The sequence below is a fragment of the Erinaceus europaeus genome, unplaced genomic scaffold, assembly GCF_950295315.1.
Source record: "Erinaceus europaeus unplaced genomic scaffold, mEriEur2.1 scaffold_241, whole genome shotgun sequence".
Classification (NCBI taxonomy): Eukaryota; Metazoa; Chordata; class Mammalia; order Eulipotyphla; family Erinaceidae; genus Erinaceus; species Erinaceus europaeus.
The window spans coordinates 149,719-175,571 of NW_026647741.1; the positions used below are offsets into that span (position 1 = coordinate 149,719).

Genomic DNA, 25,853 nt, shown 5'->3' on the forward strand with positions numbered 1-25,853 from the left:
TATCCAGAAAGGTGACAGCTAGAAATACCTCCCCTCTAGACCCCATTGAGAACCATCCATATAATGTATAATGCTTTTGGATTTTTAGCACCGATGATAAAATTCTGGTTTGTTGGTGTCTGTCTTTAAGACTCATTATTTGCATATTTCCCCCTGAGTATTGAATATTTGTTTCATATTTGAATGCTACAGAATAAATAGCCCATGATTCTACCTAATAGATGACAGCTGTTAAGAATAAGGTGTGTCTTCAGACTTCTCAATGTGTGTGATCACATTGGGATGTTTTGCTGTGGACTGAGGTCATACTAACCCTAGTTTCTTCCAACTAAGCATTATAATTTGCTATTTCTCTATGTTTGCTTATATAGCTCTAGTTTTCTTTGTATTTCCTTTGTTTTTCTTACCAGAGCACTGCTCAGTTTCTTCTATTTTGACACTTAAGTTTTATCAATGAAAGAAACACTTTCTGGGGAGTTGGGCGGTAGCACAGCGGGTTAAGCATATGTGGCGCAAAGCACAAGGACCAGGGTAAGGGTTCCCGTTTGAGCTCTCGGCTCCTGATCTGTGGGGGAGTCACTTCACAGGCAGTGAAGCAGGTCTGCAGGTGTCTGTCTTTCTCTCCCCCTCTCTGTTTTCCCTCCTCTCTCCATTTCTCTCTGTCCTATCCAACAACGACGGCATCAATAATAACTACAATAATAAAACAACAAGGGTAACAAAAGGGAATAAATAAAAATTAAAAAAAGAAACACTTTCTGAGTCATTTAAGCTTATTTTTTCCAGTTACTACCTTTTTTTTTTTTTAAGATTTTATTTATTTATTTATGATAAGGATAGGAGGAAAGAGAGGAAGAACCAGACATCATTCTGGCACATTTGCTGCTGGGGATTGAACTCAGGACCTCTTGCTTGAGAGTCCGATACTTTACCCAGTGCACTATCTCCTGGACCGCCCAGTTACTACTTTTTTTTAACTGCACGTGAATCTCTGTATATATTCACTCTGCTTGATTGACTGTTGACTTCTTTTTCTTTTTTAATTGTTTATATTTATTTATTTTCCCTTTTGTTGCCCTTGTAGTTATTATTGATGTTGTTGTTGATGTTGCCATTGTTAGGACAGAGAGAAATGGCAAGAGGAGGAGAAGACAGAGGGGGGGAGAGAAAGATAGACACCTGCAGGGCTGCATCACCGTCTGTGAAGTGATTCCCCTGCAGGTGGGGAGCCGGGGACTCGAACCAGGATCCTTATGCGACTTCTTATTTTTCTACCTTGGCCTGTGAAGTGAAATGTGGACTTTGATGAGTTGTGTGCTACGATACCTTTGCATGTTTTTATTCAGACTACCCTGTATGGCTAGACTCTCTTGTCATAGTTCACAAATTGCTTTTATGTAAGACTCTCCATGTTAGACCCATTTGCTAGTTTGCTAAAGAGAACAAAATTAGAAAGGCTTTGGCCTTTAATCCTTGATGGGAATATTTTATAGTGATCTTCTCATTCACTGCAAATCTCTTGGAAGAAAAGTGAAGCATAAGTAATAGAATTATTGATTAAAAAGCCTGGCATGGGGTATTAGTTATGTCACTATATACTTAAAACTTTCAAAAAGATGTGCCTTTATCTTTAGTCTTTTTGCTTTTTGTAACAAGTGCTTCACTTTACTTTTTAGTCATTATAATAAGCCGTCACTTCAGAGAATGTTGTATGCTAGGTGCTAGAGAGACATTTGCTAATCCTTACATTAGATCATTTAATTTAGTGCTTTTTAAAATAGATATTTCACTAGATTAAACCCCCCCACACACATACACATACACATACATACCACACACAGCAGGGAGAATGAACCAGAGTATCACTCTGGCATATGCAGTGTAGGGCACTGTATTTGGGGCCTCCATCTTGTAATTCCACGGTTTTACTAATGTGCCACTTCCTGGGCTGGTTAATTCAGTATTTTAAGAAAATTAATTCTCAAAGCAGTTTCCAATTTTCGTTGAATACTTGCTGAGAATCAATTCACTTGGATTAGCCAGTCTGATTGCTACCTCCCACCCTCATTAAGATGAGAAAGATTCTCAGATATCTGCCTTCTTAATGCTTATTTAGGCATGTTAACCTCAGTACTACTGGCATGTGAGGCTATAGGTAATTCTTGTCGTGTGTGTGTGTGTGTGTGTGTGTGTGTGTGTCTCCTCCTGTGCATTTAGGATACTCAGCAACATCTTTGGTCTCTCTGCCCACTAGATGCCAGTGGTCCTAACGTGTCTGCAGACATTACCTGATGTGCAGGCATTTCCTGGGGGGCAAAAATCACTGGACTTGAGAACCTCACTTGGGTAGATGATTGAAAACAAAGCCCTAGGGATTAATGGGGACAGAAAAAAATAATGCCATGCTAATAACAAACAATAACATACTTAGTAGATGTTAGGCACTATTTAGGTGATTGGTTAATTTATTTAATCCTTGAAACTGTTTTATTTATTTGTTTATTTTTTCCCCCTTTTGTTGCCCTTGGTGTTTATCGTCGTCGTTATTATTGTTATTGCTGTTGTTGTCGTCGGAGAGGACAGAGAAATTGAGAGGGGAGGAGAAGACAGAAAGGGGAGAGAAAGACACCTGCAAACCTGCTTCACCACCTGTGAAGCGAACCTCCTGCAGATGGGGAGCCGGGGACTCTAACTGGGATCCTGATGCAGGTCCTTGCACTTGGTGCCATGTGCACTTAACCCACTGCGCCACTGCCTGGCTTCCTGTATTATTTGTTTTTACATTTTATTGCCACTAAGTCATCGCTGGGGCTCAGTGCCAGCATTATGAATCTGCTGTTCCCAGCAGCCATTTAAAAATTTTTTAATATTATTTTCCCTTTTGTTGCACCTTTTTTTTTTATTGTTGTAGTTATTGTTGTTATTATTGTTGTAGTTATTATTGTTGGATAGGACAGAGAGAAATGGAGAGAGGAGGGGAAGACAGAGAGGAGGAGAGAAAGAGAGACACCTGCAGACCTGCTTCATCGCCTGTGAAGCAACTCCCCTGCAGGTGGGGAGCAGGGGATTCGAACTGGGATCCTTACGCTGGTCCTTGTGCTCTGTGCTATGTTTGCTTAACCGCTGCCCGACTCCCTTTTTTTTTTTTTTAATTTGACAACAGAGAGAAATTGAGAGGGGGAGGGAGAAACGAGAGACACCTGCTTCACCACCCATGAAGTGTTTCCCTGGCAGGTGGGGATTATGGCCTCAAACCCTGGGTGATATATGCACACCATTACCTGGCCCCAGTCCTTCCAGCTTGTATCAGTTCCTTTGCATCATGTTATTAATACTCTTCTTTGAAGCTACCAGGAAGCTGATTTAAAAATGTAAGGCAATAACACTGCAAGTCATCTACAGAACTGGAACTGAAACTCAGTTTCTGGCTCATCTGGGGATGCTTGAATATACTTGTCATATATTTCCTTTTTTTTTTCCTGCCTCCAATCCCCCCCCCTTTTTTTTGCTTCCAGGGTTATTGACAGATCCACTGTTCCTCGTGGTCATTTTTTCCACTTTTTATTGGATAGGACAGTGAGAAATTGAGAGGGGGGAGCTAGATAGACAACTGCAGACATGCTTCACTGCTTGTGGAACCCCCCCCCCCCAAGGTGTGGCGTGGGGGCCTCATACTGGGGTCCTTTTGTGTGGGTCCTTACACTTGTACTATGTGTCCTTAACCCATGGTGTGCTATAGCCTGCTCCTCATATATTTACTAAAGTTTTCGCTACTCTTAGATTTCCAACAGCTTTGGTAAGTCCTGGTACTAGAGTTGAGGTTAGCACTGTATTTTGGCCAGTATAATTTATTTTTGAGGTGTATTTATCAGTGAGAGAGATGAGAGGTAGGAGAGGGTTGAGTGTCACTCTAGTATATGCAGCGCTAAGGTTTGAACTCAAGGCCTCAAGCTTAAGAATCTAACCCCTTTAGGAGTTGGGCAGTAGCGCAGTGGGTTAAGCTTATGTGGTGTAAAGCCCAAGGTCTGGGGGAAGGAGCCCCCAGCTCCCCACCTGCGGGGGAGTCGCTTCACAAGCGGTGAAGCAGGTCTGCAGGTGTCTATCTTTCTCTCCCCCCTCTCTCTCTTTCTTCCCCTCCTCTCTCCATTTATCTCTGTCCTATCCAACAATGATGACATCAATAACAACAATGATAACTATAACAATAAAACAACAAGGGCAACAAAAGGGAATAAATAAATAAATATTTTAAAAAGAATCTAATCCCTATCCACTCACTATGCCACTTCTTGGCCAGTCTGACTAAGGCACAGATTTCACTCATTGCCTCTGAGTATCACCATTTGGGTGTTGTAGGAACTAAGGTAAACGCCCTGTGGAGTGTTGAAACATCTGAAGTTACTGAGGGGGCCTTGAAGTCTGATTCCTTTGCTTACTAGTGCCTTTCTCTTAGGGAGCCAGGTTTCCCTACATGGGAATGTTCAGAAAACATTTGGCCATTTTGTTGTCTGCTTATGGTGAGCAATAGGAAGGTCTAAAAATGGAGACTAATGTGCACAGAAAGGGTAGTAAAAAAATCTCTAGGAGGCTTTGTCGTCGTCGTCGTCCCCCCCACCCCCACCCCCGCGCTTTTGCCACCAGGGTTATGCTTGGGGCTTGGGGCTTGGGGCCTGCACTACAAATCCATTGCTCCTGTAGGCTATTTTTTTCCTTTTGTCATTGTTCGATAGGACAGAGAGAAATGGAGAGAGGCGGGGAAGACAGAGGGAGAGAAGGATAGACACCTGCAGACCTGCTTCACTACCTGTCAAGCGACCCCCCTGCAGGTAGGGGGGCCGGGGGCTTGAACCAGGATCCTTACACTGGTCTGTGTGCTTGGCGCCATGTGCGCTTAACCCACTGCGCTACCACCCTGTCCCAGTTGCTCCATTTTGAATGCTCAGAATTACTTACCTTTTGAGGGCTGGGCGGTGGCGCATCTGATTGAGCACACATGTTACAACATATAGGGACCTGGGTTCAAGCCCCCAGTCCCTATCTGCAGGTCTAGGGAGTGATGAAGCAGTGCTGTTGGTGTCTAGCTCCTCCTTTGCTCTCCTCCTTTTTCTCTATTTCTATCCAACAATAAATAAAGAAAGAAAATACTTAATAAATTAATTGCTGTTTGTTATCATTCCTCTCGTGGGTGAAACTGGGAGAGGGCATAGATATTTTTTACTGTTTATCATTGTTTTCGATTTTACTAATAAGAGCATGAGAAAGACACCTGAACATCATTCTGGTGTATCTGATGCATGGGATTGAGATTGGAATTTGATATTTGCAAGTCTGACACTGTCTGCTGCTCCATTTCTCTGACCGCTTGCTTTTGTTTATTTGTTTATGCCAGAGCACCACTCAGCTCAGCTCTGGTTTACGGTGGTATAGGGTGGATTGGACCTGGGGCCTGAGAGCCTCAGGCTTGGGAGTGTATTTGTGGAACCTTCATGCTGTCTCCCCCCATCCTATTTGCTTATTTCTTTTTTATGCAATGGTAAGGAATGAACCCCAGGGCTTCATGCATTTATTTGCTAAACAGCTGCTGAGCAGCCTCCAGGGGCCAATTTATTTATTTCTGCAGAGGTGGGTAGGAAAGAGGCAGATGCCAGAATATCTCTGCACTGCCCCTCCATTTCTGAGGCTTCTCTAAATGCTAGGCTGGACCCCAGGGACTCCTGCACAGCCAGGTATGTGTTTAATAGGTGAGCTGTCTCCTGGCCTGTATTTTATTATTAAAAGAGATATGTGACTTCATCCTCCTGGAAGAGTTTGAAATAGAGTAAGGAGGAAGTTAATTCAGTTCACCTACACCCCCCCACTCCACCTGGGACTGTGCTTGACTTCACTCAGTATTGCAGAACCTTTGAAATGGGAAGCCCCAGATCTCCCAAGGGGTTAAAGGTAGCCCTGGCAGGTGTGAATCGGCTCCTGTCTCCCACAAATGGGTGGCATGCCATTTGTAAACCTGGCTACAGTCTGCATCTGGGCTGGGGTAGGGACTGATTTAATTGCTACTTATTTTGAGATTTGTACCCATGAATGGGCCAAACCAATTTCAGTGGTAACTGAGCTGACTTGTCTTAAAGCTTTGTGTTTGATGGAGTAAGTGGGGTAGCCTTCTTCCTTTGTGGTTTAACATTGGGCTAAAACTCTTTGCTGAAACTTGTGAGAATCAAACATAATTTTCCCGATTTTCCCCTTGTCCCATACATTGTCCCATACATACTTGTCCCATGTATTTTTTTTTTTACCTTTTAATATAAAGCTGTCTTTTAACAATTACCATGCTTTTTCAGCTTCACCAGCCTCCACAAAGACAGGACAAGCAGGGAGTTTATCTGGCAGCCCGAAACCATTCTCTCCTCAAGCGTCAACACCTAGCACGACGAAGACAGACAAAACGTCCACTACTGGAAGCATCTTGAATCTTAACCTGGGTCAGTTGAAATTGTTAGAAGTCTCTTTCTATGGCAAATGTGAATATTTCTTGCAGGTTCTAATGTCCTTGTCTGTATGTAGTTCTCAACTGTGTAAAATATTAATAAGGCATAATAGTGATAAATGAAGATGCAGCAACATTAATAAAAAGGAACTAAGTAAGGGATTTCCTGGGGCTTGCAGGAGACTCAGAGGCCAAGTGCCAGTGGGTGGTGGGGAAGGTTATGGTGAGGAGACTAGGTCAGACAACACAGGCATCGTCTGTGTGTGGAGTAGGGTGTGAACCAAGTGTTTAAAGGACATCTCTGTGCTGTGCTGAGAAGAATCTCCACAGGCCTTTCTTTGCCCCCTTCTCCCTAGAGGATTGTCATATGATTTAGAGATGTGGGAGTTAGCTGTTGACATCTAGTATGTACAGGACCCATAGGAAAGAGTTCTTGAATTGTACCAGTGATTGTATTGATAGATTTGGTTGTGGCAGAGGACCTAGGAGTTAAGGGTTTGAAATGTTTGCTAGATGTCCTAGAGAAAGGGGTCAAGAGGACAGCTGGAATCAGGAGTCTAGGAGTCCCAGGGCCAGGGGGTGTCATTTTGGGCATCTTGATTTATACGTGAGATTGGATTAGTACAGTAGCTTTCATAACTGGGAGGTGCTACTGCTACCTATTGGTTTGAGTCTAGAAATGTGGCTCATAAACACTTTCCCCCCCCTTCTTCTTCCTCTTCCTCTTCCTCTTCTTCCTCTTCCTCTTCTTCTTCTTCTTCTTCCACTTCTTCTTCTTCTTCTTCTTCCTCTTCCTCTCCCTCTCCCTCTCCCTCTCCCTCTCCCTCTCCCTCTCCCTCTCCCTCTCCCTCTCCCTCTCCCTCTCCCTCTCCCTCTCCCTCTCCCTCTCCTTCTTCTTCTTCTTCTTCTTCTTCTTCTTCTTCTTCTTCTTCTTCTTCTTCTTCTTCTTCTTCTTCTTCTTTTTTTTGCCTCCAGGGTTATTGCCGGGGCTTGGTGCCTGCACCACGAATCCACTGCTCCTGGAGACCATTTTTTCCCCTTTTGTTGCCCTTGTTGTTTTATCATTGTTGTGGTTATCATTATTGTTGTTGTTGCTGTCATTGGATAGGACAGAGAAAGATTGAGAGAGGAGGGGAGAAAGATAGACACCCTGCAGACCTGCTTCACTGCTTGTGAAGTGACTCCCCCTGCAGGTGGGGAGCAGAGGGCTTGAACCGGGATCCTTAACGCAAGTCCTTGCGCTTTGTGCCATGTAACTTTTTTTTTTCTGTCTCCAGCGTTATCGCTTGGGCTAGGTGCCTGCACTACAAATCCATTACTCCTGTGGCCATTTTTTTCTTTTTTGATAGGACAGAGTGGAGGGGAAGATAGGGAGAGAGAAAGAGACACCTGCAGACCTGCTTCCTGCTTGTGAAGCAAACCCCCCCCCCCCCGCAGGTGGGGAGCCAGGGCTTGAACCAGGATCTTTGTACTATGCACACTTAATCAGGTGTGCCAGTGCCCAGCCCCCATTTAGAAACTTTCTGTCATGCTGTGAGCTGCCCACCATGCAGAGAATTATCTGGCCTCAGAGACTGAGAGACCTTTGTTTGGAGCATACAGAGAATGGTGCCCTTGGGACCTCAAACATGTTGACATGGGGAGGAGGAGAAATGAAGAGAGGAGTCTTAAATGGAGCCATGGGCAACGAGAAAGCAGTAGCAGTTGTGTTCTCTCGCTGTGTTAACTCACAGCCTCCGATGGGCAGTTCCTTTTCAGCCTCATCTTGTTTTGCAATACCGTTTTCAGGTGGGAAACAGTTCTGGAGAGTTGGCATGTTGGTTCCCAGGATTACATAGCACTGAGGTGACAGGACTAGAACAAACTGGTGTCTCTCTGGGGAAAGTGCATTGTTACCAGGGTCACCTGTTAACACTGTTGGGGTGTATTGGCGCCATCAGAGCCGGAGGAGCAGGAGCATCAGCTTAGATTGAGTGGGAATGCCTCAGCTGCGCAAGTGAAGGTCTATTTGAATACTCTTGGGTGAACGTTCATTTTCCCTTAAAAAAAAAAAAGTGGTTTGCTTTTTGCACGCCTTCCTCCTACTTCCACACCCCAAAAAGAAGCTCAGCGTGGAGGCGTTCTCACGGTCAGGTTTCCTCTCTGCCAGTCATGCATGGCAAGAATAGCTCCTTGCCTAAAACCAGGCAGCCTCAGGACACCATGCGCCTTCAGTTTGTCTGGTTCTGCTGTGGGAGTGACAGATCTCTTCCTGTCATTTGTTTCGCTGGGTGGGCATGTGGCATTCACGCTACTCCTAATGCAGCCTCTACCCCCCTCTCCCCTTTTCTGTTCCCAGGCCAAATACCTCTTGTCAGCGGGAAGGAAAGCCATTAGAAACGAGATTTTTAGGGCCCGAAAAAATGAGTTAATTAATAGGAAGCGTATCAAAATTGGGAACAGTGAAAAGTATGGTGACTGGAGAGGGAAAACATACAGGGAGTGGAGAAGAGTGATCAGTAGTTCTCAGGGGCAGATGCTTTACAGAGCTCAGTTATGTGCCTAACATCTACTAAGTATGTTATTGTTTGTTATTAGCATGACATTTTTTTTCTTATTTCTTCCTCCCTGTCTCCCCATCTCTCCTCCCCTTTCTCTCTCTCCCTGTCTCTCTCCCTCTCTTTACTTGAGAGAGAGCGAGAGAAACATCTGCAGACTTGCTTTACTGCTCATGAAACTTCCTCCCTGAAGGTGGGAACCGGGAGCTTGAACCTGGGTAATTGTACATGGTAATGTGTAAACTGAGCTGGCTGCCCGAGTGGCCAGCCCTGGTATAGTTTACATTTTGCAAAGTAAAGAAATGCAGCGTCCTTCAAGGTAGGTAACAGTCCCATTGACAGAAATGGGAATTAAGGCTCAGAGAAACAGAATTACCTACCCACTATCATATGTAGCTTGTGGTTGAGTCAGGTCTGTAGTGTAACTAACTTGGAGCTCCCATTTGTGGGGAATTGAATCCAGGGCCTCTGTGAAATGATCTGTACCATTAAACTGAATTTCTGGCATTAATGTATTTGGATTCTTAACCAGGGCACAAAATATGCAGTGCTCTGATTTTTTTTTTTTCCCCCCACAAGTCCTTACTTGTGTTGCCCTGGTGGCAATTGGGGGGGGGGGGTCCATTTTGTTTTTACATCTAAATGAATGCACATGATAAGAGAAATTTCAAAGGATGGAAAGCGCTAGCAAGATAGCTTCCCTGGATGGTACACCTGCTTTGCGGTGTTTGCACCCAGGTTTGAGCCCTGCCTCTTCACATTGTCCATCCCCACACACCATCTCTCTGATTCTTCTTTTTTTTTTTAAATTTCTTTTATTTTTATTTATTTTCCCTTTTGTTGCCCTTATTGTTTTTTATTGTTGTTGTAGTTATTATGGTTGTTGATGTTGTCGTTGTTGGATAGGACAGCGAAAAATGAAGAGAGGAGGGGAAGACAGGGGGAGAGAAAGACAGACACTTCCAGATCTGCTCACTGCTTGTGAAGCAACTCCCCTGCAGGTGGAGAGCTGGGGTCTCAAACCGGAATCCTTGTGCTGGTCCTTGCACTTCAAGCCACGTGCGCTTAAGCCACTGCGCTATCGCCCGACTCCCCTCTGATTCTTGAACAAGTTGACTTGGACTAGTGTAGCCCTAGTGATGGACCCCTTGCGCCATGGGGTGGGGGGAATGAACTTATGAAAAGACCTTTAATGAAAAGGCAGTTTATCTGGAGTCTCTCTGACCTTCTCCACATGTGACCTCTGTTGATATTGTTTGTTAATTTGGACATTCTTCCTGCATAGATCACAGTATTTCTTAAGATGGGTGATTAAAAAATTATTATATTTTATTTATTTATTTTTGGATAGAGACAGGGAAATTAAGAGGGGAGAAGGAGGTAGTGATGGAAAGAGAGACAGAAATATAACTGTAGCCAGGTTTCACCACTCCTGAAATTTCCCACCTGCAGGTGGGAGCCAGGGACTTGATCCTGGGTCCTTGAGCATTGTAATGTGTGTACTTAACCAGCCTGTTCCTTAGATGGATGATTTTTTCCCCCAGAAGATATTTGACAATTTCTGGAGACAATTTTATGTCAAAATTGGGATATATGTCCTACTGTCGCTTAGTGGCAGAAGCCTGGGATGTTGCTACATACCTCAGAATGCATATGACAAGCTCCACCACCCTCTACCTCAGAAGAGACTTGACTCATCATTTCAATAGTACAACCTTCCTTTATTTATTCTTTTTTTTTAAAGATTTTATTTATTAATGAGAAACATAGGAGGAGAGAGAAAGAGCTAGACATCACTCTGGTACATGTGCTGCCAGGGATTGAACTCAGGACCTCATGCTTGAGAGTCCGATGCTTTCCCCACTGTGCCACCTCCGGACCACTTATTTATTCATTTTACTATTTTATTATTTTTTTGCCTCCAGGGTTATCACTGGGGCTTGGTGCCAGCACTACAAATCCACTACTCCTGGAGGTTATTTATTCCCCTTTTGTTGTCCTTGTTGTTGCCCTTGTTATGGTTGTTATTGTTATTGTTGTTAAAGCTGTTGTTGCTGTTGGATAAGACAGAGAGAAATCGAGAGAGGAGGAGAGAAAGATAGACATCTGCAGACCAGCTTCACCACTTGTGAAGCGACCCTTCTGCTGGTGGGGAGCTGGGGGCTCAAACCAGAATCCTTATGACAGTCCTTGCGCTGGTCCTTGTGCTTTGCGCCATGTGTTCTTAACCCGCTGCGCTATCACTCAGCCCCCCCTTCCCCTCCTTTTTAAGACCAAGGGGGGGAAAAACAGAAATTGAGAGGAGAGAGGGAGAAGTACAGTATAGAGCAACACTGGGAACACTGCTTCACTGCTCATGAACCTTTCCCAATTGTAGGTGAGGACCAGGGGCTTAAACCTGGATCCTTGTGACCTGTAATGTGTGCGCTCAATCAAGTGTAGCACTGCCTGGGCCCAACAGCACAGCAATGAGAAAACCCAACAACATATTCATCCCTACATTCCATTTTTGTTGTTGCTAATTTAACATTTTTGTGTGTGTGTGATTTTTACCACTCTGATCTGCTGCTTCATTCAGCTAGAGAGACAGGGAGAAAGAGAGATGTCACAGCACTGGGACTTCCTAGTCTCATGTGGTGCTGAGGCTTGGACCCAGGGCCTCATACATGACAGTACATACATCCTGCCCACTGAACAATCTCTCTAGCCCACCATTTATTTGTTTTCATTTTTATTTATTTTTTTACCAGAGCACTGTTCAGCTCTGTTTTATGGTGTTGCTGAGGACTGAGCTTGGGCCCCAGGTATCACAGTCTGTTTGCATAGCCATTATGCTATCTACCCTTTGTCCGCCCTCCATTTATATCTTTCCTCCCAAATACCATGTTAACACACGCTACTGACTTTGCTGCTTTTTCTTATTAACAGATTGAATTTCCACATCAGACACAAAGCTCGGCTACAGCTTTGATTGTAGCAACTGTTTTATTCCATTTCAAGGTAAACTGTGACTTATTTATCTAGATGCCTTATTTTTTGACTATAAGTTGTTTTCCATTCGAGTTGTTGAAAACATCTATTCCAAAGAGCCCTTTGCCCAGGTGGGCATATCGTCTCATATCTAAGTGATTAATTCCTAGAAATGGAGTTGTGGGTCAGAGGCCAGGTATGGTTGACATTTTGAGAGAGATTGCTACATTGGCCTCTCAGCGGGATGTTTCTGATGTACATTCCCCCAGAAATATGAGATCGTGCTTCTTTCTCTAGCATGGGTATCTTTTTTTAATTCACAATTTCCATTTATAGCTAAGCTGTCTTCCTATCAGCTGAAAAGTTCAAAGTGTTGGCAGCAAGGATGGGTTCTGATGTTCTTGGTACAGAAGGGCAGGGGTGGAAGGATTCCTGATAAGCTTCTGGGAGAACTAAATGAGAAAGAGCTTCTCTGCCTCTGGAGGGGAGTCAAAACACAGCTGAAAGTTCAAGAAAGATAATTACATTTGGCTAGCCTCCTGCAGGTCTCCTCTTTGGACTTGATCCTACACCCTCGCTTTTCGTGGGTTCTTGTTTAAACAGTCATTATGGTAGCTTAGTGACCAGAAAAACCCAATTTTGTAAAATAAGGTGCTTTATCTTAATTTCATCCCTTTGATTATGGGTAGTTCCATCATTCAGTCTTAGACTAAAGTTACGAGATTACATTTTATGTGGGCATAGGTATACACACACACACACACACACAACTCTGGTGATAGGTACACTCTTTTCTTTAGTTTTATGCAAGTCATACTGTTAAATGTTAACACAGATACATAAAGATTTAGGCAAGGATGGTCTAATGCTGAAGTTCTTCACTTTAGCTTTTTATTAGCATCACTAGGGAGAGGGTGGCTTATTCATCTCAATGTCTTTTTTTTTTTAATTTTTATTTTAAAAAGGAAACACTGACAAAAACTGTAGGATAAGAGGGCTAAAACTCCACACAGTTCCCACCACCAGAACTCCATATTTTATCCCCTCCCCTGATAGCTTTCCTATTCTTTATCCCTCTGGGAGTATGGACTCAGTTTTCTGGGTCTTTGTAGCCACCTTGACTTTACTCCTTTCTTACAGTTTGGAGGTGATTGGAAGAGGCATTGGTTTAGGTAGGCGAGGCATTTTGGGAATGCTGACTCAGGAGCCCTTTTAGATATGGCCTATTTGCTCATACAAAGAGCTCATGACAGGAGTTGGGGGTGTGGCTGGATCAGTGGGCCTGAGTGTTCACAGGCCTTTGTCTGAGATTCGGGCAGGGAGGAACTTGGATGAACCTGAGTGAGAAGAGCTGTTAGACACAGCCTTAATATCTAGGGCTAATCTTTTGCTCAGACTCTGTGAAACTACATACACCTGCAGCGTGCCCCCCCGTCCACCTGTTTTTGTAAATGAAGTTTTGTTGGAAATAGCTAACATTTATTTTACATAGTGGTTATGTCTGGGTGGTTGTGTTTAGTTTTGTTTTTAATTTTTCTTTCTTTTTGTAGCAATTTTACACTCTGCTTTAAGAGGCCCTTATAGTCAGCCGTGAGCCTATATTCTGGACCCCTTTATTGGCCTGGGTATTAGGAGTTATGGGGGAGGGGAAAGCAGGGCCATAGAGGAAATCCGGGAGCCAGATCCCTGTTGGTGGGAAGGGCTCAGAGTGTCTTCTCTTTGTTCTCTGTGAACCATAGGAGGAGGCGTGCTGTTGCCTGACTGAAGTCTGCCGGTCTAACCTTTTTCCTCCTTTAATAATCTGAGCTCCAGAGTAGGTCAACTAAGAATGAAAAATGAAGTCTCTGTGGTGAAAGAAGAGCTGTGGACCCCTGTGGTTATCTCTCTCAGACACAAGTGTGCTCTGTAATCTACGCCTGGAGTCATCCACACAGTCTGGCCAGACTTGTCACTTTGCCCACATTGACATGGAACATATTGCTGTGACCTCTGACTTGGGAGGATCCCTCCCTATGGGTGTCCCCCAGAGAGCCATCTGGCTGGGGTTGTGCAGTCCAAATATTGAGGGCAACCTGGATGACTGTACAGTCAGCTGAATAGAGCTACCAAATGTTTTCTTGTGGTGTTATTTCTAAGGCAGCCAGTGTCATTGAATAGGTGAGATTGTTGAGACAAAGGACAAAAATGTTTTAGTTCTCTTCCCCCTCCCCCTCCCGCCCCCATGTCATGAAAAGGCAATTTATAAGCATGGTCTCTCTCATGGGTATGATACTGTCTTCCAGATCGAAGCAAGGCGGAGATGGACTTGAAGGAACTGAGTGAGTCTGTCCAGCAGCAGTCCACCCCCGTTCCACTCATCTCTCCCAAACGCCAGATTCGAAGCAGGTTCCAGCTAAATCTTGACAAGACCATAGAGAGTTGCAAAGCACAATTAGGTATGTCACTTGGTTTGCTTGTGTCATCATCATCATCATCATCGTCGTCTGTCATCATCTTCACCATCGTCATCATGGGTAGAGATATCACCCAGGTGAAATAAAAGCTGGTTCTTGTCTGCTTTTAGCAGCTGCTTTAACCCTGGATTGTTTGTTCAACTGAAATATTCACGGTCAGAATGTTCCACATTTTCAGATTTGCTAATTGCTTGTTCAGAAGACCTCTTTGAATTCCTCAGAGTTTAATCTTTTTTTTTGTGGCTGTCTGCAGAGAAGTGTGGAAGTGGATAGATCCAGTGGAGTTATCTTTGCTTCTCTCAGTGCAGATCAGTATCTCAACAGAGAGGATAAGTGTGTTCAAGATGATCTCCTTCCCTCTCCAGACTGGGCCACTTCCCAGCTGTCCTGCTTTTGTACCTGTTTCCTGCCTTCCTTTTCCCCATGCTGCTTGCCTTCATATGGTCTATTTGAATCCTGCCACAGGCGGAGTTTGGGTCTCACTTCCGCTTGGAGGTCTTCTTTGATTGCCTTCCTCACTTCCTTTGGAACTTTGTTGCTCTGAAGCATCCAGTGGTCTCTTTGTGAGGCTGTATTTCTCTCAGTCTAGACTAGAAGTTCCTTGAGGATAGGGACGTTCTTTTATCATAATTTCTTTTTTTCCGAGATACTTGGCCTTATATATGTAGTTGATGCTGTGGAACATATATTGAATAAGTAAATAAAGCCTGGAGGGCAGTTTTAAATATTGGAGACATCTGGGTATCAGGAGTGAGAACCACACCAAGTAAGGTTGCCTGCCACTGGGTACTTTGGACCTTCAGCTGGCAAAAGAGCTTAACTGAGGTCTTAGGGAGTTGTTTTGAACAGAGTGTTTCTTGTTGGGGTTATCAGTTTGGTGGAGAAGTTTTGTGGCATGGATAAAAATTTGCAGGCCATTTAAACATCCTTAAAAATTTAAATATTTCGGGAATCAGGTGGTAGCGCAGCAGGTTAAGCGCACGTGGCTTAAAAAAGTGCAAGGACTGGCATAAAGATCCCGGTTCAAGCCCCTGGATCCCCACCTGTAGGGATCCTTTTCATTCTGAAAGTAACCAAACTAGGCTCAGAGGGAGGTCACTCCACTAATAATAAAAGTAGAGGAGCAAGATGTGAATTTCTATCCTTTGGGCTCTTCCTACCACGTGATCAGTCATTCTATTCCCTTGTGTGTCCAAGTCTAACCATTAGCTCCAGTAGCACAAGTCTGGAACCCAGAAATCATGCCAGATCTGGATTTTTGTTTCTTGAATCCCCCCCCCCCTCTCACACTCTTTTTTTTCTGATTTGGTCCACGGTTGAGGCATTTATATTCACCAATGACTGTGTTGTTGGTGTCCAGTGCCCTGGGCTGCTTGGAGGCTCTTGTACTTTTGCAGCTCTCCTTTCAGTGTGTCTGGGTCAGTACAGTGACTCCATTCTTGGTGACAGTTGCTCTAGAGTGAAGACAGCACAGTAGACTGGTAGGGATCTCATCACTGAAAAGTTTTAGGATGTAATATTTACCTGTAGTCTGAGGACCCTCATTACTGGGAGTTGGAACTGTTATTAGAAATATGCGTTTGCCCATGTTTGTTTTTGCCTAAGAGAGAGAGAAACACCTGTATTTTGTTCTTTTCCCTTTTGATTGAAATGTTTTCTTTTGACTTTATTATAAGTGGCAGAACAATACAAATGCTCTGTCAGTTAGCTGTAATTCAGGTTAACTCTACAGCAGTGTAGGGTTAAGGGCAGAACAGGGGAGGGGGTGTCTGGACACTGAGGTCACCTAGAGACAGCTGAAACTCCCCTGCCTATATGTTGGAGAGTGGTCAGTGGATTCTAGACAGCCATTGCTTGGCAAGACCTCCTTTCAACACAAGCCCATCATCTTGATTTTCTACAAAATTTCTTGGTTTGTGAATTGATGAACAATTTCTGACTCAGAAAGCAAAAACAAAGCATTCTGTGACCAGAATAATAGCTTCCCAAAGAAAATGTTTCCCAGGCTACACTTGGTTTGTGGGCTGAGTCCATGACCACTGCTTTAAAGACTTTGACTCATATTTGGGTCCTAGACCCAAAGGTTGAAGAACTTTGGAACTCTGGTAGTGTATGAATTGAATGATGCTGGCAAAACTGGTGCTTGGGGTTCTGGCCTTGCCTCTGTCTTCGTTTTCTTTGTGTCTAGGATAAGTGGTTTCTCTGGGTTCTTGTTTTTCTGATCTGTAGATCTATAGATCTCTGGTTTGTTCTTCTTTCTCTCCCAGCCTCCATGATCTGATTATTTATTAATGTTGCAAAGATTTAACTTCTGACAAAGTTAAATTTTGTGCACTTCGATTCCATGTTGTCTTTGAATGTTCATAACTAAAATTCTCGCCAAACACAAATTGCATTTGTCAGCTTGGTCAGTTGCAATCTTACTTCACTTATAACCCCACCAGGCCAATGTGATGAATTTGAAATGTCTTCTATTCCAGCATTTAGCTTGGAGAATGCTTGCGATTTTAGTCCTGCTCTTTATTCTGTGACTGTGCCACATGCTGGGTTTTCTTTTTGAATCTAGGCATAAATGAAATTTCGGAAGATGTTTATACGGCCGTAGAGCACAGCGATTCGGAGGATTCTGACAAGTCAGATAGTAGTGATAGTGAGTATATCAGTGACGATGAGCAGAAGTCCAAGAATGAGCCAGAAGATGTAGAAGACAAAGAAGGTAGTCAGATGGACAAAGAGCCATCTGCTGTCAAAAAAAAGCCCAAACTGGCAAATCCGGTGGAGACTAAAGAGGAGCTGAAAAGCACGTCGCCAACCAGTGAGAAAGCAGACCCAATTTCAGTGAAAGAAAAGGCCAGTCCCCAGCCCGAGAAGGACTTTGCAGAAAAAACAAAACCCTCAACTCATCCTACCAAGGATAAACTGAAGGGCAAAGATGAGATGGATTCCCCTACAGTACATTTGGGCCTGGACTCTGACTCAGAGAGTGAACTGGTGATAGATTTAGGAGAAGACCATTCTGGGCGGGAGGGTCGGAAAAATAAGAAGGAACCCAAAGAACCATCTCCCAAGCAGGATGGTAAGTGATTGTACCAGTTAATGATTTCATGGTTTTATTTGGAATTCTACCCTGCAGCTGTATTGCCCAGAGTTTGGTGATCTTCTGATGTCGTGAAGGGAGGTACAGCATAGCATTGATCAGATCCAGGTCACTTGTTTGGTGGTAGGACCAACTTCCATTGCTATTTCTCTGCTTAGTACTTAACTTGGTTAGTTAGCTTTGAGAATGAAAAATAGAAAATAGATGTTTCTAGGGATAATGCCATTTTTAGTCGAAGTCATCTCTAAACTGCTTATATAGCCCTAAAGTGTTTTGTCAACATGTAGACACTTGGCAGGACATTGTTCAAAGGGTTCAGTTGAAAGCTCTTCATGAGGGGCCAGGTGGTGGCGCACCTGGTTGAGTGCACATTACAGTATGCAAGGACCTGGGTTCAGGCCCCTGGTCCCTGCTTGCAGGGGGAAAGCTTCTGAAGTGATGAGGCAGAGCTGCAGGTGTCTCTTTGACTCTCTCCCTCTCTATCTCCCTCTTCCTCCCAATTTCTACCTTTTCCTATCCAATAAATAAATAAAGATTATAAAAAAAATTAAAAATTAAAAAGAAAAAAAGATCTTCATGAGTCCAGTTGCCCTCTTCACACTGCCAGGCATTGGCCACCCTCAATCCTAAGCCCACCTAAGCTAAAGTATGTTGGCGAATCCTCTTGAAGGAACTGAGTACATGACATGAAGGGTGTCCTTCCTCTTGACAAAGCAGTCAGCACATTTTCCAGTTGGTTTGACAAGTAGGTGTTGAGGGGATTCCACATGCTTAAGAAAGATAATTAATTGAGGGCCCAGGAGAAACATTTCCTAAGGGCAGATTAGAGGTTGTAGCTATAAAACTTCATGTACTTTGTGAGTAATAAAATAGAGCCAGGTTTCATATTGACTCTGTCCAATCTCTGACAGGAGCTAACATTTCAGCCAAGCTCTTTTTGAGGGAGTGAGTTTGTACCTCTTCCCTAGCCTCCTGGGGGTGGGGAGGGGGGGTTGCTTAATCTGGCTGCCTTAGAAGCAAGTAGAAGACAGGCATGAACTTTAACTTGGAGAGTCTTTCTTTCACAGTTATGTCAGCTTGAGCTCTTTTGGACCTTTAGTTGCCAGAGAGAGAAAATTCTTGCAGCTCACTGGAATAGGAGGAAAGGTGACTGAATGGTGCAGTGCAGAGATAAAGAAAGAAGAGATGGGATCAGGCAGGAAGGGTCGACCACCACAACATCCCACGCATCATCTCATAGGTTCATGGCTGTTCTCTGAAAAATCTGATTATGCTGTGGATTCGAGTTTGAGAAACTGCTTCTGATGTTGCAGAGAACAAAAGGTGTAGCACTTGTTCAGAGCCTTGTGGAAATCTTGGGTGCAGGTGGCAGTGCTTATGAATGTAGGTTTATAGTGCTCTTATCTCTCTGGAACAGATCTTTTGGTTGATTGGTTTTATGCCCCTCTCCCTTGCAGAAAGGATTTGATAAAGTTTAACAAGAATTTACCACCAGGAAATGAAATGAAAATAAAAGAAATCACTGTAAGATAAAAGTAGTAGAGTAAAAAAACTGGGGGGGGGGATTTTGTAATGCAGAAATATGTGCTGTTAACAAGTTTTGCAGTCGGTGGGGTTGGGCTTCATTTTGTCTCTTACATGTAGGGAGCAGTCAAAGCAAAAAGAAAAACCCAGTCATTCAAAAGATCTCTTGTTTTTCAAACACCTTTAAAGGAAAACGTTTTGGTTGATTTTTTTTTATTAAGTTTTTTAAAAAAATATTAATTTATTGGATAGAGCCAGCCAGAAATTGAGAAGGTAAGGGGAAGTGGGGGGGGGGACAGAGAGAGATTGAGAGAGAGAGAGAGAGACAGACCTGCAGCACTACTTCACTTGCAAAGCTTTCCCCCTGCAGCTGGGGACCAGGGACTCGAACCTGGGTCCTTGCATATTGTAACGTGCGCTTAATCGGGTGCGCCACCACCTGAGCCCTGCTTTGGTTGATACAATGAAGATCTTTTCTCACACTGATACCTAGTGGATATTTCTCCAGGAGACCCCCCCCCCCCCAAATGTGTAGAGGATGATTGAGCTGAAGATGATTTAAAAACACAATGTAATTCAGTTAGAGCTGTTTCTCTGGGTTTGGGACCTTAAATCCAGGACCTCCTGAATGCTGGTTTGGGTCTTGAAAAATCAGCTTCATCAGCACACGACAGTAGAGCATCTTTGCAGCCATATTATTTCACTGAGGAGTTCCGGAAATGAAGGGCATTTCGGAGTTTGTTGTGCTGACCTCCAATTTACCTTCTGCCAGAATGTAGTTCATGCATAGAATATGAATCCTCGGACAGCAAAGCAGCTTTTATAGCTAGTGATCTCACAACAGAGGCAAAGGGAGCTCGCTTAGAGACCTTTGTTTGCTGTGTTCATACTGTAACATCAGTAATTTCCATCCTTAAAATGCCTTCCCTTTCTATACAAGGCACTGATAAAAGTCTGGACTCAGTCGCTGAATTTGATAGCTTAGTTTCTGGAGTGCTGACCTTTAAAAAAAATCTCTCTCTCTCTCTCTCTCTCTCTCTCTCTCTCTCTCTCTCTCTCTCTCTCAGTGTTCCAGGTTATGCACTCTGTATTTCTAAGATAAATGAAATTTCCTAAAGTCTCTCTTCCTCAAATCATCAGGATGCCCATAGAATTAAAATACTTTGGTGTTTAGTGGGAAAAGTTCAGAATGCTTGGAGCCTGGAATCTTCTCAGAGAACACAAACACTTCACAGTTTTTCATTTGGGAAAGAAGGCCGGCTGTAATTCCTATATAACCAGAAGTTTGAGGGTGTTCCTGCAAGTCAGAGAGCAGAGCCTTTTTATGGGTTACCATTTGACCCAGGGTAGGGGTGGGGCTATGGGGTGGAAGGACAGAAAATGTCTGGGCAAGAGAACCAACAGCTGATGTTTGTTGTTGGTGGTGGTCACATAACAGAAAAGGGAGGTGATTACATTTGATTCTTCAGGTTAGAAGCCTGTTGGGGGCTCACCCCTATGTGTGGGCTCTTAGAAGGACCAGGTTCAGAGTTAACTGCACCCAGAGGAGCCAGGAGCTGTAGACTTTACCTGGCAGGTTGTCTTAAGGCAGGCAGGAAGAGCTTCCATTCCATCCCCCAACCTATGCTCTTGTTCATGAACTTGGAAAAGAGAAAGAAAGGCAGCACTGCCTCACCACTTGTGAAGAAGAGTCCCCACCTGCTAAGGAGTGGGGGCTTGAACACAGTTCCTTGCACATGGTAATGTGTGTTCTCAACCAGGTGTTCCACCACCCAGCCTGTCAGTTTGTTTTTTTCCTCTCACTTCCCTTTGACACCTCTAATACCACAGCTTCCTGAAAAGCCTCTCTAGAATAATCAAGCTCACATCTTCGCAGGGTGATAGGAATCTATAAAGACAGGCATGATCCTTATTTGAGGGTTTGATATCAGGGCACATCTAACAATTTGGGTTTTGACTTGTTTTCTGTGTGATTCATTGTTTCAGAGGGAGGAGGGTAAGGTTCACCTCGGGGTGACTGAAACTTCCACAAGGATAACTGACCTCTTTTATAATAAGTACTCATGTGGTCACTCCTTCCTTATCTTAGTGCTTCTGCCTTTACTCTACTTTCTGGCCATTCTCATTGTTACCTCTTGAAATCCCATCCCACCCCACCCTACCCCTTAGTCCAGCTCCTCCAGAAGACATACTGCATAAAGCAGTTTTTTTTTTTAAATCAAACACAATTTATTCACATTCATTGTTTTTGCCCTTCCTAAGTTCTCAGAACTTAGAAAAGTTAACAGAACTTTTTTTTTTTTTTTTTTTTTAACCAGAGCACTGCTCAGCTCTGGTTTATGGTGGTTGGGGGATTGAACCTGGGACTCTGAAGCCTCAGGCATGAGAGTCTCTTTGCATAGCCATTATGCTATCTACCCTCACCCCCCAAAAAAAGTCCTTTACTAAAAGTGCAGAAGACAGACAGATAAATGTACCAGTGGAGAGGACTACCCTCACCTTCCTTAACAGAACTTTGAATTTAACATTTTAATTGAAAGTAACTCACTTAAAAAAATTAAATTCACTATAAACTTGAAATGGACCATCACACAATAGATAAACCTTATGCTATCTGTTAGAGGGTATGACAGGTGTAGATACAATCTAAACAAAAGGAAGGCTCCTAAATTTGAAGTAAATAAAAAAAACTGGAAGGTTCTGGCTATGGGTAGAATTTGTTTTTAGAGTGAGACTTTGTCACAGAGGGAATCAGAAGAGACTAAAGGATGCTTTTCTTTCTGGTTGGTGTAAAGTTAGTAAGTGTTAGGGCCATTGGGAACCTGTCTGGTTCTTTGGGCTACGTGCTTTATAGCTTCCCTAGTCAAAGGGTCTTAATCTCTGGAGTGACTTTGGCTGGGTCTTGGGTAGTGTATCACCCACCTCTAGGAAGGCACATGTGTTTCTGTTCATCCACTGCCTTACACACTAGGTAGACAGCTTAGAGGCAGGGGCTGGGACTTTCTGAGCTCTCCCACCCCCGTCCCCCAAGAGGCCTTGGCATGTGTCTCAGATACAAGCACATGTTCACTAAACTAAAGGGGCGCTGATATTTTGAGATAGAAGACATCACAGGAGCAGCTTGAATTGTGTAAGGGGAGAAAACGCTTTTCCATTGGGGTTTCCTTGCCCAGCTGGATTTAATCAGCATTCTTTGAGTTGTTTCACCCAGAACTTGTTAGTTTAGAAACACCCGGCAGGTGAACCCAAGTCAAATCCAATTTTTTTTTTTTCTTACACATTGGCTTTAGTTGTAGGTAAAGCTCCACCATCCGCTACGGCAGGCAACCAGTCTCCCCCTGAAACGCCGGTCCTCACCCGCTCTTCCTCCCAAACTCCCACGGCTGGTGTCACGGCCACCACCAGCACCACGTCCACGGTCACGGCTCCGGCCGCCGCCACAGGAAGCCCAGTGAAAAAGCAGAGGCCACTTTTACCAAAGGAGACTGCCCCAGCCGTGCAGCGGGTCGTGTGGAATTCATCAAGTAAGTTTCAAACGTCCTCTCAAAAGTGGCACATGCAGAAGATGCAGCGCCAGCAGCAGCAGCAACAGCAGCAAAACCAGCAGCAGCAGCCTCAGTCTTCCCAGGGGACGAGATATCAGACCAGACAGGCTGTGAAAGGTACCGAGCCTCCCCTTCTGTTCTCTGTGGCGCCCAGTCCCTTTTTGCCACATCAACAGGAGAAAAAAACCATTGTTGTTTTATTATAATTTTTTCAGTTCCTGTTTGTTTCCTGGCCATTATATCCCAAAGGCCGTAGACATTTCCATTGGCCATTATTAAAAAATTATTTTGTCGCTGATTTTCTTTATTATTATTATTTTTTAATTTTCTAAATAGTACATGCATATATTCTTTGTAGAAAGGGATGAGGAAAGTTTCTAGTCCTGATTGGTCTTCCATTTCATTCTCCTCCCTTTCTTAGCAACCACTGTTAACCACAGATTATTTTTAATGCATGTATGCATATATACTTGTGTATATATATACATATATATATGACTGTTAAATTATTACATCTTTTTATTTTTATTTTTTAAGACATGAAAAATGGTACCATACTTGCTTTTTTTTTTTTTTTTTCCAATTATTTTTATTTTTCCTTCCCCACCTATCAGCATGTTTTGGAGGTCTGTCCATGTCAGTACATGTAGCTCTACTTTATCCTTTTGGACTGCTGCAAAGTATTTCCTGGTTTATTTAAAATATCCCTCTACTGATGGGCATTTAGGTTGTTTCCAGCTTGTCCTGTTGCTAACAGTACTGCAAGGCATACCTTTGCATAAGTTTCCTGTGCGTATATATGACCCTCTTGGCATGATTTTGGGGAAAGAGTACTGTGTGGGAAGTTGGTAATAAATGGGGACTAGCCACATACAGAAAATGAACCAGCATCAAGAACCAGTTGCTGAAGTTGGCAAAATCACCACTCCCACTGGCCATGCAAGAGACTCCATCTGGAACTTTTTTGTGAAGTTGACCAAAGTGCTGATTTGATGGTTACCAGTTACCTGACCTTTGTAAGTGCCAGATGCAGATCTTGTTCCATGGGAATCCCTCTCTTTAGAGCATTGAAGGTTGGGCTCCATGACTGAAAGTCTTAAAAGGAGGAGTGCTTCCTAGGGAAGAGACTCCAGGAGTAGCAGCAGGATGAAAGATTGAAAGGCATCCGGGTCTTTAATTGACTTCAAGTAAAACCCTTCAAGTAACTGATTGGGTGGGGGAGTGTAGCTGGCTTTGGTTTTGCCCTTTAAAGAGAGTTTGTGGGCAGAACTGAATCTAGAATTGGGAGAAAAGCATTCCTCTTTCCAGTCTTTATACTTCATAAACATCATGAGCCCTCCCCAGGGAAATTATTTAAGTGGCCTCAGGAAGAGGCTCGTTGACTCTGTGGTTCTCAATTTGTAGATTGTCTTGTGTCAGAGATAAAGCAGAACAGTAAAGTGCACAGGCAGCTATTGCAATATTCCACCACGAACTGAAGTCAGCTCCAGTTGCTACAGAGTTGACTGGGTGTTTCAAAAGAAGAAAGTTGGAAGTGGGGCAGAGGCAGAGCTGAGCAAATAGAAGTTAGGATAGTGAAAAATTACCAGAAGCACAAAGGGTGGGTGGGAGAAACCTGTGAGAGTCTGTTAACCCGATATTTAAAAAAAAGAAAGAAAGAAAAGAAAAAAAAAGGCCAATTAATGGGGGGGGGTGAACACGAGCCAGAGCATCACTCAGACACGTGCATCAGTGGGAAATTGAACTTATGACCTTAAGCTTGAGAATCCAACATTTTTTCTACTGCACTATCTCTCAGACTGCCCTGACATCTGTTAAAGTTAGGCCTACGGTCCCACTGTGGTTAGGGGGACAGGGCTCTGTCTCCAGGTGTGGCTAGAACAGGCAGATGGTTCCTGGAGTGGCTTGGGGTTTTCTCAGGGAAATACATCCTGGAGGTGTGAGTGGGGGAAGGGATACAGTTATTCTACAGATGCACAGCTGAGCTGATGTGAGACTTGTTAGAGGTGAAGACCTAGCTCAGGGATGATGGGGGCAAACGCTAGAAGAAGAAGGGATGATGGGAGCTCAGTGGAATTTGGCCAAGGAGAGGATCTTTGTCACTTGAAAGTTAAAAAGCTTGCAGGGTGTATTCTGGGGGGTGGGGGTGGGAGGGTTCTCCTTCATCCTGACATCATGCTGGAGTGGATCCTTGTGGTGTCAGTGGGGTGACCAGGACCCTTTTTTCCCCCTAGCTGTCCAGCAGAAGGAGATCACACAGAGCCCGTCCACCTCCACTATTACCCTGGTGACCAGCACTCAGCCATCATCCCTGGTCACTAGCTCAGGGTCCACAAGCACCCTTGCATCTTCAATCACTGCAGACCTGCCCATCGCCACTGCCTCAGCTGACGTCGCCGCAGACATCGCCAAGTACACTAGCAAAGTGAGTGCTGACTGGTGAGACTGGAGTGGAGGGCCAGCTTCCTGCAGGAACACTGGGGGTCATGGTGTCACAGAGATTTTGGGTGTGGGGAGTAGATATTAGGAAGGAAGGCCCTATTTTTACTGAGAATCTCTTAAGACCAGATTCTTTTTTTTTTGGGGGGGGGTTGTGCAGGGTCTAAAGTTATATCTAAGTAGAGATGTATAGAAGGAAATGAGTCTTAATCTCTGAGAGAGAGCACTTTGGTTTTAAAGTCAGTACATACTAGGAAAATCACAGCATTAAGACCACCCTTCCGAATCTAGTCATTAAAGATAGAGATTTTCTTTAAATGCTGGATCAATTATTAACAGGCAGAGGGTTGAGCTTTTTGGCAGAAGCCTTGGGAAACAGAAGTGAGCAGTAACTTGAGTCTTGATTGCTCTGACGCCTAGATTTTCCTAGCTCCGGGATGGACCCCAGGGAGTAGTATACCTTCCCTGACTCACCTGTTCTCTTGGGGCCTGTTGTGTTCACTCGTGGGCACCGTATCAATACAGGCTTTTATTTTGTTCCTCTTTGCCATATACTTTTAGCTCATTATTGAATTCTGGCAAATAAAATCCACAGCCCTCATCATCACAAGTATACTTTGCACTGCAAAGTACTCTAAGACATGTCCGTAGATCAGAATAACAACAGTAAGATCGGCTTCAAAGCACAGAGTTTGGTGTGTATGTTTTTTTTTTTTTTTTTCCTTTTTTTCCTCTCTTCCTGCCAGGCCCTAACACAGTAAAGTCTAATGTTAAATGATGAATGAATGAATGTTTCTGCCTAGATTG

The 25,853-nt window shown here is 43.8% G+C and overlaps 1 protein-coding gene across 27 annotated transcripts in view; it reads left to right on the top strand.

Moving 5' to 3' along the window:
• Window positions 1-25,853, top strand: part of ZMYND8 (zinc finger MYND-type containing 8) — a 154,662-nt gene that overhangs the window by 101,881 nt on the left and 26,928 nt on the right. For 19 of the 27 annotated variants that reach the window (XM_060184323.1, XM_060184328.1, XM_060184333.1 and 16 more), the window contains 5 exons: window positions 6,336-6,476; window positions 14,271-14,423; window positions 17,008-17,517; window positions 22,353-22,724; window positions 24,842-25,032. In XM_060184323.1, coding sequence (XP_060040306.1) covers window positions 6,336-6,476; window positions 14,271-14,423; window positions 17,008-17,517; window positions 22,353-22,724; window positions 24,842-25,032 — 1,367 coding nt within the window. The remainder of the gene's footprint in view (window positions 1-6,335; window positions 6,477-14,270; window positions 14,424-17,007; window positions 17,518-22,352; window positions 22,725-24,841; window positions 25,033-25,853) is intronic. The other 8 variants (XM_060184334.1, XM_060184339.1, XM_060184338.1 and 5 more) reach the window with 1 other exon arrangement.